Source organism: Gadus morhua, chromosome 14, assembly GCF_902167405.1.
Source record: "Gadus morhua chromosome 14, gadMor3.0, whole genome shotgun sequence".
Lineage (NCBI taxonomy): Eukaryota > Metazoa > Chordata > Actinopteri > Gadiformes > Gadidae > Gadus > Gadus morhua.
The window spans coordinates 25,636,872-25,650,410 of NC_044061.1; the positions used below are offsets into that span (position 1 = coordinate 25,636,872).

Consider the following 13,539-nt stretch of genomic DNA (forward strand, 5'->3'; position numbering starts at 1 on the left):
GATTTAAAGGCCATTTTTATTGCTCGGAATGAGGCCATTTATTATCTCCTTTATTAAATCACAACCTGCCCATGCTTTATTTTGCACATAAGATGTCTGCAAATAATAGTCTTCAAATGCAATACAATAACAATGACAAAAAGTCATTGTTATACTATTAGTGTTTGTGTGTGTGTCAAGGTGTGTGTGTTAATGTGTGTCTGCTTGGGTTTGTGTTGGTGTGCCTGTGTGTGACTGTGTATACTGTGTGCATCGTTGTCTGCGCTAAATGTGTTTGTGTGTGCGCAGACGTGTCTTTGTTTAAGGTGTTTGTGTGTGCGAGCGTCTGTGTCAAACAATTGTGTGTGTGTGTGTGTGTGTGTGTGTAAGGCACCATAGCGGTTCATCCACAACACTAGCGTTGTGTGTTGTGTGTGTCGGTTTGTGTTCTAATCGCGTGACATAGAGCACTGTCCTAATCCGCTCGTTCATTAACGCTCTGCCTTGTTTAGCCCCGGCTCAATATTAGCTCGATGGCTTCGCCCCATTATTTAGACAGAGCGGTTTGGCAAAATAAAATAGAAGAAGACATTACTAAAAGATTATTGTTGTTATTCATTTAAAAAAATGAAATATGCAGCCGATAATACATTTTACATCACGCTGCGGCTTGTGTTTTGGAAACATAAAATGAAAACCGGCAGTGAAGGGGAAGTGGCACTACCTAGCTCGCTATGGCTAGGGCTAGCGAGATATAGAGTGTGATACATACACACACACACAGAGTAGAAAAGACTGCGGGAGGCAGAGACGCAGCGTAAGTCGCGCTGCAGAGGTATTTGCGATTCTCTTTGAAGTCCCCCCATTCAACAGGGTAAGCTGAATTTTTTGCGCAAGCGCCTGATAGTGTTCTGGGTAAACGCTTAAACCCCTTTAGAGAATTTTCATGGGCAGATACGGGCGTGCTTAGAAGACTGCGTTGATGTTACCTGGAGCCATACCCCAATCTCCCCCCCCCCTCCCTGTGCCACTGCTTTGTTACCAGGCGTTATACTGCAGGCGGAGAATGGGATGCCTCTGAGGTACGCCTGTACCCTGTCCCAATCGCACCACCGCATCTTTATACACACATGTACATAGATACACACGCAAGCACGCACGCGCGCAAGAATGCACGCACATTCATACACACGATTTCACGTGACTAAAGTACACTTAGACATACATAATTGTATGCATGAGATGATACACATGCAAACCGACAGTCAGACACACACACACACACACACACACACACACACACACACACACACACACACACACACACACACACACACACACACACACACACACACACACTTATTCAAGCACACCTATGTATGTTTTATGTGCAGAGGTAAACCAGGTATGCATACACTTTTGGTTGTAGACTGGGTTTTTTAAGTAAGCATTATAGATCATATTTATGTGTTTGTGTTGGGATAATAAACATGCGGTCCTAGTTAGGTGTGTTTGTCTGACACGGTGTAGCAGCCTGATCTTGTCTTCACATTCATTCCTTCGTGATTGTCGGTCATTATGCATAACAACAAAAAACACGTTTTACAGCAGTCTGAGCGCCAATCTGTCGACAACTAAAGAATCCCTTCTCAAAGTCAGTGAACTCTTCCGAGGTACACACACGCACCTCTACCAGGCGACTCATAAAATCATCTCGAAGAACAATCTTTTGAAATGCCGACGGCGTGATGAGGTTATGTCTGACTTGTCATGCAGACAAGGAAACATCCTTCACAAAGGTCCCACTTCCATGAAATAAAAGTCTGTAGCATCCATAAGCTAACATTGCTTTGTGTCCTGTTGGCTTTTAATGCAACCCATTTTACCTCAGGGCACGAATGAGGATGTTTCTATGCCTCATTATTATCTTTTGTAAGCCCAGGTGTCTTATTTGTACGAGATAATCCATTTTATTGGCATCTTTTGTATATGCTGCATTTGAACATTTTGTAGTCTTACTAATATGATGAATGCACATGCAGACAAACTGTTCAAATCTGACAAGTTAATAAGGATAATATTTATTATTTACATCTATGGTAGGCTCTCCAATATTCCCAGAACGTCCGACAGGCCGATGAGTGCGCTGGCTCAAAGTACTGTTGACAAATCTCATGATGGGCCGTAATACTTTCAAGGCTCTCTTTTTTTTTCATTTTTTTTTTTTCCTTTGTTGAGCAATAAAGAGAAAAAGAGAATTACATTTATTTTTCTTATTGACAGAGGCCCAGCAAACTTCACTTAGTTATCCTGTGAGTGGCAACATGAACGAGCCCTGTCGTATTGGCCGGTCGGGCCGTCGCTGCCTGGCTTCTCCTCACAAAAACAAATTAGCAGTTTACAGAGGCTGATCTGTCTTATGCGCTTAGCTCAGAATCCCCATATTTGTGTTCTTCATCACCTATTTACTCCCATATTCCTTCACTCAACCTCCTGTTTATTTGGTTTGATTTTCCACCAACACCATCCCCTCCCCCTCCTCCCTCTCTTCCCACCTTTATTCTCTTCATTTTCTTCTTCTTCTTCGTCGTCGGCGGCGGCGCCGTCTTCATCTTTATTTACTTCTTCTTCATCATTTCCTTCTTTCCTCATCTTTATTTTCTTCTTCTTCTTCCTTATTTTCGTCTTCTTCTTTATTTCCTGCTTCTTCTTTTCTGTCAGTGAGATGGCTATGGAGGACATCACAGAGGAACCCAGGTTTAATCACTGCTCAGAGTAATCACATTCGGAGCACACAGACAGCACTGACCACAGGGCATACGGCTCCTTGTGATTTTCAGTGTTATTTCAATCATTCCCCCAACATTTCTTTTTATTATATAGATTCAGCATCAATGCATAATTGTATCTTCTCTCAACATCTTTCCATCTAGCATTGAATCCATCAGCCAGATTAAGTGTGACCGGCAACGAAAGAGAGAGTGAAAGGGAGAAAGACGTGTACGGGGCTAGAAAGGAGGGAGAAAAAAGCAATAATAATAAAGGGCTGATGTTGTAGTCAGAGAGGTGGTAGCAGCACAGCCTGGAGACGATGAAGTCCTTGGAGCACGCTGGGAAGTTTGAAGCTTTGTTTCTCTGTCTTGTGCACCGTTCTCAGCGAGGTCTGTTTGGAGGGGGAAAAAAAACAAAAAAACAAGTTAACTCAGCCGAGATCAAACCTGATGTGTTTTCTCTGCTGGTAAAGCACACAGCCTTCCCCTGTGAAGTCCCTCCCCAGTCAATACCAACACAAACAACAACAACAGCCTCGGCAAAAGTTTGGCTCCAGAAGCTCTCAGTGATATTTTGTTTTTGGAATTTTAGAATAAGTTACAAATCATTATTATTTTTATGTTTTACTAATATTATTATTATGTATGCTAACATATTACAGTACAATATATTCCCATCTTAAAATATCTTCCTACATATATAGAGTAGAATAAACAGAATTCTAGAAGGATCAGTACAAACCTCCACGACCCCCCAGTCTGCGTGGAGACTGTTACCCCAGAACACCTCCTGTTGCAATGCTGTTCCACCTGCACCGTACCCTCAAACTCACACCCCCTCTAGCCCCCAGCAGGTGGGCTCAGGTGGGTCGGTGTGGTGGGTGGTAATGGGGGGGGGACTGTCTTCAGCAGGGACCAGGGGGCGGAGCTCCATCAAGGGGGGGGGGGGGGGGGGCAGGGAGTGGTCCGCATCTCATTAATTCCTATTTGTATTTAATGAGAGGGTCACGTTGAATAAACGGGTCTTTCATTTGTCGGAGCGAGCTCTAGGGCCAACTTCCTCACTACACGGTGAAGAGTCTCATGTATGCCCTCATACACACACAGACACAGACACAGACACACACACACACACACACACACACACACACACACACACACACACACACACACACACACACACACACACACACACACACACACACACACACACACACACACACACAAACAAGCAGACATAGACACACACACTCACATAGGTCGCACACACATAGAAACACACGCATGCGTGCACGTATACACAGACACACAGGAACACACGTGGACACACACATGGACGCACACAGATACACGCTCATTCACAGTGCAGTGTTGGGTTGGGGGATTCTAGGTGAAGTATGAAGTGAAGTGTATGTAATTAAGGTGTGATCTCTTTACAGTTTACACTTTGCATGCCCTCCATTATTAACAGTTGCAGTAACCCTGCGTGTGCCTCTGTGTATGTGTGTGTGTATGCATGTGTGTGTGTGTGCGTGTGTGTGCGTGTCGTATATGTGTGTACCATTTATGAATACACGCTGGTGTGGTCGGCAGCTATTTTAACTCTCGATATTAACGCCACATATTAACTTTGCGCAAGCCCCTACCCACACAGACTCCATTGGTCTGGTCTCTAACAGACCGGGCTCTGCTCCTTAGCGCTCCTCATGTGCTCGTGATGATTCAGGCCCCTTGTGCACACAGCAGCGGCTAAGACCTCCTGAAACGGTAGGGGCTCGTGTGCCTCACTCCACACCGACCGCACCGCTCTTCTGCCAACACTCGACTCCGCGCTGTCGATCCGTTAGTGTGTGCGTTCCCGCTCCCCCGGGCGCCGGCCCTTCTCAACCTAAACAAAACTCGTCCGCGACGGCCAGAATCATGGATGGCAACCCCGACTTTCCTAGATTAGTTTAGCGTTTGTTGAAGACCCGCGCCTCGGAGCGGCCCTGGGTAACGCAGTAACACAGGGGGCCTTACGACAGCTGGCCCGGACCCCAGTCAGCAAAAAGCTTTTTACTGGCAGCGGGAGAGGGGCCGATCGCAATCTGCTATCTAGCCGGGATCTAGATGCAGCGGCTTTCAACGTTGTGAGGGCGGAGAGAAAGGGGAAGTGGGTAGCAAGGAACGTGGGCTGCTAACACGGGAGATGGCATGCTCACCTCACTCCCATCGCCGTGTCCAGTTTGGTCTTGCTTTGTTCCAAATTAGCTCAACCGTCCGCTGAGAACTTTGTGTGGGATTGACGATGATGTATGACAGCCGTTTGTGTGTGTGTGTGTGTGTGTGTGTGTGTGTGTGTGTGTGTGTGTGTGTGTGTGTGTGTGTGTGTGTGTGTGTGTGTGTGTGTGTGTGTCCGTCATCCCTTTGCGTCCCCCTGCAGTGGAGGCCTCCAGTAGACATCTGCACAGCTCATTCAGGTTATATAGGCTCTGTGGTTTAGTCATTAAACACGACTGGAACCACACTCCTAAACGAACCACAGACGCTATGCTTTTTCTTTGTCCCTGCATTTTTTGGTTTAATATGTGTGAGTGCGTTTGTATGCGTGTTTGTTTGTGTGTGCCTGCGTGTATGTGTGTTTGTGTGTGTGTACTTCTGTTTGTGCATGTGTGTGTGTGTATGCGTGTGTTCATGTGTATGTGTGTGTGTGTGTTCGTCCATGCGTGTGTGTGTGTGTGTGTGTGTGCGTGTGTGTGTGTGTGTGTGTGTGTGTGTGTGTGTGTGTGTGTGTGTGTGTGTGTGTGTGTGTGTGTGTGTGTGTGTGTGTGTGTGGATTCTTGCTCTATACATTACGTGCACGCTCACATTTTCCCTATTCTCCTTTCACCAGTAGCGCCCAGATTGCTTCTTTTCCTTGTGTTGTGTCCTCCTGTCTCAGTGGCCCTCTGTCCAGAAGACAGAGTGCGTCGGACCCTTACACAGTGTCCCTGCCCTCTCAAGGGCCCCACAATGGCTTCAAACAATGTCTGCCGGCCAATGGCCCTCTATTCCTGGGAGCGTCCATTTTATTTACCCCCGCCCTCCCTCACCCAGTCCATCCTTTGTCACTTCAAACATGGTTGTCTGATGTCGGGGGACATTTTGTCCAATGTTTTACACTCCATAAAATCTGCTGTGAGGAGACAAGCCCTCTTCTCTGCAGTGTCGGCGTAATGGATTGCGCCCGTGACCTTTCCGGGGTCACTCTGGCAGAAAGGCAATGCTTTCAGTTGCCATGGAGATCGCGGGACACACATACATACACACACAGACGTGCACATGAATGCGCACACATACAAGCACACACACACACACACACACACACACGCACAGAGGTTCACGTGAATACACACACACATACGGACGCATGCACGCACGTGCGTGCGCGCACACACACGCACGCATACACACTCGCATGCAAACACACGCACGCACACAAACACACCTTGTTCTTCGAAGAGGAGCCATTCTTAAAACATGTTGCTGTGTAAGATCCATCCGTCAAAAACAAATTCGTCATGTTTTTTTTTTTTCTCTAGCAAAGCTCATAGCATCAGAAAGTTTGATTTTATAATTGTATCAAAAATATCTAAATGTGATTTCTATCTATCAAATATCATATGTGTTTAATGTTAATGCCAATAATTATAGCCTAGGATGCAATTGTAATTTTTCATAGACCACAACTCTGTCTAATTTTGTCTTAGTCTTTACTCATTTCTGACTTGACTTGCCTATACTTTATTTTCATACATGGTTTAACGACTTGCTACTCAATCAGGGCACTTTGTTCCAGGTGAGAATGTCAGCTAAATTGAAGCTTGACTAAAGAAAATAAACTTTGAGTTGTCTTGAGATCAGAGCCTTTTTACCCAGCGGTTCAGACAGGAGGTAAGTGTAGACCTTGACTCCCTCTCTGGCCCCATATGTACATACTAGATGGTTGGTAAAGAATCAACAGAACTTCACAATGTGTGCGGGGCCCATGTTGGTCAAACACAGCAGTTAGAAAATAATAAATTGTTAGCAAGATGTTCATTAAATAGTGGCCCCACGACTTGGGATGCTACTTCTAGCCAACCATTGTGGAACACAACCAATACCAAAAGACTATCACACCAACAGAAACATGCCACAATGGTAAACCTAGCACGTTGATTCCAGGATGTACTCGATGCTTCCTCTTAAAATGTTAAGTCCAGGCCTCCATCGACCTTGGGGCACCCGAAGGTCCTGCGAGGTCTCACCTCGGTGGACGTGTTTCATAGGGTGTTAATAGCGCCTCAGACACATTAGCAGCCAGCAAGGCCGGCTTTTATTGAGTGTCAACCTTTTTTTTCCGCTCCGCTTGTAGCCTTTCTTCTCCTCCTCTTCTCTCGCCTGGCTCCGTCAATACGCCCTGACCCAATTATTCAGTAGACAGACACACCATAGCGCCTCGACGTGCGAACATACACGGCACTCCCATTAGCCGACTCCGTGTCCAATGAGTTGCACATGCTTCCTGATGATATTGACAAATGCTTGTTATTAGAGACACACTCTGGGCTGGAGGTGTGGGTGAGTCGCCCCAGGCTGCCCTGTGGCCAGCCTGTGAACCAGCCTCCATCATCACTCCAGCTGGCCTCCAGCGGTCAGCGCACCACCGCGGGCCCTCTCCGCCGGGGCCGCCGTATCTGTTTACCCTCGGACCCACCGCCGACAGAGGCAGGACGTGTTTAGACCTATTGTCCGCAAAAATAAACAGCCGCGACGCAAAGTCGTTTGTGGACTAGGTGATAGCCGGGGTGGGGTGGAGGTAGGTGGGCCCCACGGTTGTCCTCTTTGTCACCCCTGGATGGGGGCCTTGAGTCTGGGGTGGGAGGGGGGAGCATCCCTGCACAGCATCCAGTCAGAGGGCCGAGGACAGCTACTGTCATCCAGGGGTAAATAGAGGCAGAGAGGGGGTGGGGGGGTTAACACGGGCCCAGAGATAAAGGGCCGGGGGGTGGTGAGGGTGGCCGAAGCTCGCTGGGCAGGTAAACAAGCAGCAGGGGTTCCTGAAAGGCCTCGATATCAGCCTGGGGCTGGATTTGAAAGGGCTCACTCAACAACAGCACCTATAAACACGACAACACAAACACACACATTCTTCTTACACAGGCACACACACACACACACACACACACACACACACACACACACACACACACACACACACACACACACACACACACACACACCAAAGGTGCGCCCACACACACACACACACACATACGCACACACACAAACACACGTAGGAGAACACGTATAAACATTAAGTCAGCGACACTCCTCCAGAAAACAAAGGCTCTGTGATGGGCGCTGTCACCGTGGTGTTTGCTAAGGTTTGACACCAGAGCTGGGCAGAGCTCAGTGTGTCAGGGGAGGGCGGGGCTAGCTGAAGGATGCAAGAGATGACTGGAGCTCTAATATGAGGATGGCGGCGAATGCGTGGAAGCCAGCCCCATTCATGTCCTGTGTGAGGGAGATGCTTCTACGGTGGATCCCAGCCGCTTAGCTTTGATCCCGAAACACGTGTCGTTCCAAGATGTAACAATGAAATCGGATTCCCACATTACCGATGCTGTTCAGTCGAACATAAATCAAATGACAAAACCTGAAACGTGCGCGCTGAACAGGCACACGCGCGAACAAAGTGGAACAAAGGCTCCAAACTCATCTCACAGTTAACTTCCTGCATAGCGGGCCGCTCTGTTTCCACTGTGTACAACACACAAACAAGCAACTTTTCTCTGGTCCCCCCACATCCCTCAGTGCTGCAAGTCTTGGATCAACTTTAAAGCCTCGGAAAACACACCAAGAGACATGAAATAACTTTCATAACGTTTCAAATCAACTTCAGATTACTCCCCTCCCCCCTCCCCCTCCCCCCGCCATTCTGAACTGATGCACTGACACCCCACAACAAGGCCGTCGCCATGACGCTGATGCACTCCGAACGCACTTACTCCCAGTTCCTCCTGCTGCCACTCTTTTCCGGTGGGGTGGGGTTTGATCCACAGCGGGATGTACAGCGGCGCCATGCAGACACTCAACCGCCCCCCATTCACCGCCGCTTCCACTGCGCCGCTCGCGGTCACCGCCATCCGCCGCGCGTCTCCTCCGAGCCCGGGCTAATCAGTCACACGCCGCCGCGTGTTTTGACACCTGTCAGGGCCTCGCGGTGGAGGAAGTGAGCGTAATGCCGCCCGAGAAGGAGAGAGAGAGAGAGAGAGAGAGAGAGAGAGAGAGAGAGAGAGAGAGAGAGAGAGAGAGAGAGAGAGAGAGAGAGAGAGAGAGAGAGAGAGAGAGAGAGAGAGAGAGAGAGAGAGAGAGAGAGACTCACACCTGTCTTCAGGAGAATTAAGATGGACAGGTGGATTGCCACAGGATGGATTAAAAAAAAATAAGAGGGTGGGGAGGAGAAGCAGTGGCAAGGTCTCTGTTAGTGTCTGTGTGTGTTTTTTTCATTTCCTTTTATTTACTTGTGTGTGTGTGTGTGTTTTTCTTGTCGGAAGGGGGGCCTGGCTGACTGAGGAGGCGGACGTGGCGTAATGGGAGGAAATGAAAGCGTTTGACTGGTGGATGTGAAGGGAAGAGACTGCTCTTAACAAGGCATCACAGTCACTCAGAGTTACCGATCCATCCGGGCTCACAGGCAAACCCAGCACTGTCTGGGACGAGAGAGAGAGAGAGAGAGAGAGTTGGAGAGAGAGTTGGAGAGAGAGATGGGAGTGAAAAAGAGGGACTGTGAGAGGGGAAAGAGGGATTTGAGTGTGGCTGACAGCGCTGCATTTAATTTGGGCTGCCAGATCCCTTTTCATTTGACTTGTTCTCAACCAGCTTAGAGGCTGCAGAGGACTCGACGGGCAGGGCTTGCGGTGGATGTCTTAGATTAGCAGTGAAGCGCCGCGTCACCCTCTAAGCCCGCCTGTAATTCATGTTCAACAGGGGGGATACTCGCACATTACATTGTGCCATTCAGGACGTGATTAATTGACTCACACCCTAATATTGGATGTAATTTGCCCGTCCTCTGATGTGAAACTGACTTCCAGACGAGACTTACCCAGTGTTACCCTTCTCAGGGATGTTAGAAAAGTGAGCGCCTGGAGTCACTGGGGATCTGTTGCTAAAACCGGAGCCAACCCAGGAGGGTGCATCTCTGCTAGAGGTAGTCCTTTTACAGCACCCCCCCCCCCCCCCCCTCAATATCCACTAACACAGCTACATGTGATTCTTAACTGGTTGACTGAGGTTCTTGACAGGAAACAGACAACCAAATATAACATGTGCAAATGTCCATGCGATGTTAAAAACACTCCGATAGGCTTTCATGCTCTGCCCCTCCATGTCCACAAACACAGCTGCTGTACATTGGATTCTTAACTGGTTGACTATACAGGGTTGATGAAAGAACTTGACAGGAAACAGAAAACTAAATATGACATGCACAAACGTCCATGCAATGTTAAAAACAGCACTTGGTCACCAGCGCTGGAGGTTCAACCAGTGACGATCGCTTCGTCCCACTTCTGCACGCAGGTTGTAGGGAGGTCACCCTGCAGTATGAAAAACATAGCTCGGACGACATGGGTGTTTATTTACTGATCTTAAGTTAACACTTTCTGCGTGTGATGAAAGCCTGTTGACTTCCTTTTCCAGACCATGCTCTTCCTGTCGGCGGTGGAGGACGAAGGACAAGCCGGGGAGAGCAGGCGGGAGATGGCCGAGACCCTGCTGGCGGCCCTGACCAATCGGCAGCAGCATCGGCAGACGTGGAGGGACAGGTAGGACTACTTTTAGACCTGCAAGGGGCTTTACAGGCTCAGCTCCCATTGGTTGATCGAGCTGCCCGTTCCACTCTGAGGACCATTCCGCCCAATCACAGCTCAGCGCCACCCGATTGGCTTTCCAAAACTGTCTGTCCTCGTTTTGTGTGTACAAAGAAAATGTCAGAGAGACTAGAAATAGAGTCTAGCACTGTGGTTAACTTGCTGATTGTTGAGGGGAAGGATCAAGGGTTTTATCAAAGTTGTGATCTGTTCTTCACAAATCCTCACAAACAAACAATTGTTTTAAGACCTTTCATTATCGTTTGGGAATGGTCACATCTGCCGTTGTTTTAATAAAAAAGCTGTTGAATGTGTTCTCTTGGTAAACAAATGGGGACACCAAAGGTTAATAAATCAACCGAATGTCACGTCTTACTTTCAAGATGTTTATGAGATGTTCTCTCGCGAATGGAATTGATCGAAGTGGTTTGGCAAAAACAAGAGTATAGCAACCAATACTTTGATGTGATTTATTATGTGGGAAAATACACATGTTTTTGAGAAGCATAGAGCTCATAACATGTGGTTGGTAGAACAATGATAATAATTCAAATGATCTAAATTAAATTTTCCGAACAATAGAGGATGTAAGAAACTGTTGAGGGTCTTATTATGGTTTGTTTAGAGACTATTAGTAATCCACCAACACACATGGCAGTGAATAAGCTTGCAAAATGATCATTCAAACTCTCAACCTGGAATAGACAAATAAAAGGTCTGATGTGAATTCCACAGATATGCAGAATTTTGCATTGTTTGTGTCCGCAGTGTTTGCAGTGTTTGGGCCTGGAACCTATCACAGCCACATGTGTGTTTGTGATAAGCCCTGTCACTTCCTTCCTGTGAGATAGTGGGTGTTGAATCAGGCTTTGAAACACTGGCCTTTCATTCAGATAAAGAAAGGCACACACTCTCCGAGACACTGTTTTGTTAGCTGGGCCTTCTCTCAATCACTCTCTCCCCAGTAGAAGTCTCGAGTACACACATGCTCACATGCACGGTCACGCACACACACACACACACACACACACACACACACACACACACACACACACACACACACACACACACACACACACACACACACACACACACACACACACACACACACACACACACATGACCACACAGATGGTCAAATGCATACATGCTTATTTACAAAAATACACACATGGGCACAAACACATATGCATTCATACTAGCATAAGTGTACATGCACACACAAACACACAAAATGTTTGTGTGCCCACATTCCTGCACACATGTGTCGACAAATGTTGCAGTGCCTTTTGTTAAAGAGACGATCCTCCATCAATTTAATGATCCTAACGCGGTGCCTTCAACCTTCCTCCTCCTCCTCCTCCTCCTCCTCCTCCTCCTCCTCCTCCTCTCACCCCCACTTTGAGAGAGACAGGACCCAGGTCACGTCAACTACCTAATAGCCTGCGGGCATTTCTCACAAACAACATATTCCTACAAGCTACATTTGTTCCCCCCCCCCTCCCCCGCCCCTCACCCCAAAAAAAGCGCTGGTCACTTCCTGCGGCGGTGGCTGCGTCGGCACCCATCATTCCACGGCGCGTCTGGTCGTGTTTGAAGCGTCCCCTGGAGGTGAACCTTGGCCGCGGCGCTGTGCTGCCCCGAAACACAGGCCGCCGCCGGCCGCTGACGCCCTCCGCCTCTCATCTCTCACGAGATCCTGGGAGCAACCCCCCCCCCCCCCCCCCCAGGTGGTGAAAGCTCGGGACCATCCTGCTACACACCCACCCTCCCCTCCCTTTACTCTATGCCCCCCACACACACACACACACACACACACACTCACACACACACTGCGGACCCACCTCCCACAATGCAGCGTTAGCAACTGCTGACCGTGTCTAAACCCGCCCCCTCCCCCCTCCCCCCCCGTCCCCCTACCCCATCGTAGCTCTTGACTGGCCCACCCTGGGATCCTGAATGTGTGTGTGTGTGTGTGTGTGTGTGTGTGTGTGTGTGTGTGTGTGTGTGGTTGTGTGGTTGTGTGTGTATGTGTGTGTGTGCATGTGCATGTGTTTTGTGTGTGTGCGTCTGTGAGTGCGTGCGAGCATGTGCGTGTTTGTGTGTGTGAGAGTGTGTGTGTGTGTGTGGTGCGGACAGGACAGGAAATGCTCGGTCCTTTTCGGCGCGGTGGACATAAGTTTACTCTATCCACAGCGAAAGAGTGATTAGATTATTTGAGGGAGGGGCGGGGGGCCGGAGGGCTGTGCGGGGTGCTGGGGGGGGCTAGGGGTGGCTGGGGTAGGCTGGGGGGGGGGGGGGGGGGGGATAGGTGGGTAAGCGGTCCCACACACGGGGCTGCAATCTGTAATGCGTTTGAACTCCAACTGCTCCCCATATCTCTTCTTTCCTTGCCACACACACACATGCACACATAAACACTTGCGCGCACACACACACGCACACACACACACACACACACACACACACACACACACACACACACACACACACACACACACACACACACACACAGATAGCCAGAGGTCATCTGTCAAGTGGCTGTCAACAGATACCGTTTACACGAAGCAAAGCACATGGCCGGGCACAATGTTAAGTGAGACACGCTAATGCTCATCAGATATATGCAGCAGATAGAGCATCGCCCTGGTAGATCTCCCTGTGTTTTTGATTTTCTGCCTCTTTTCTGACTCTTTGTAGACGCCTGTGTTCGTCGGGAATCGAAAACTCAAAGTATATTAGAAAGGGAGAGGGAAAGGTTTGGTTCATTTAAGATTTAAGGGTGCACGCCTTGAAAAAATTAATTTGGTTCTATAAAAGCACTCTACAAAATGGAAATTTCAAAAATTAATTAGCAGATTCATTTTGCACTCCCTCTCTCTTTTTTCCTTTGCGTTTTTTTTTTCAAACTT

The 13,539-nt window shown here is 48.3% G+C and overlaps 1 protein-coding gene across 2 annotated transcripts in view; it reads left to right on the top strand.

The window, feature by feature from the left end:
* fto (FTO alpha-ketoglutarate dependent dioxygenase) overlaps nt 1-11,666 on the top strand; it is a 58,039-nt gene extending 46,373 nt beyond the window's left edge. The window contains exon 8 of one of the 2 annotated variants that reach the window (XM_030377263.1): nt 10,458-11,666. In XM_030377263.1, coding sequence (XP_030233123.1) covers nt 10,458-10,586 — 129 coding nt within the window. In that variant the 3' untranslated portion in view covers nt 10,587-11,666. The remainder of the gene's footprint in view (nt 1-10,457) is intronic. The other variant, XM_030377262.1, reaches the window with a different exon arrangement.
* Nucleotides 11,667-13,539: the final 1,873 nt, after the last annotated feature.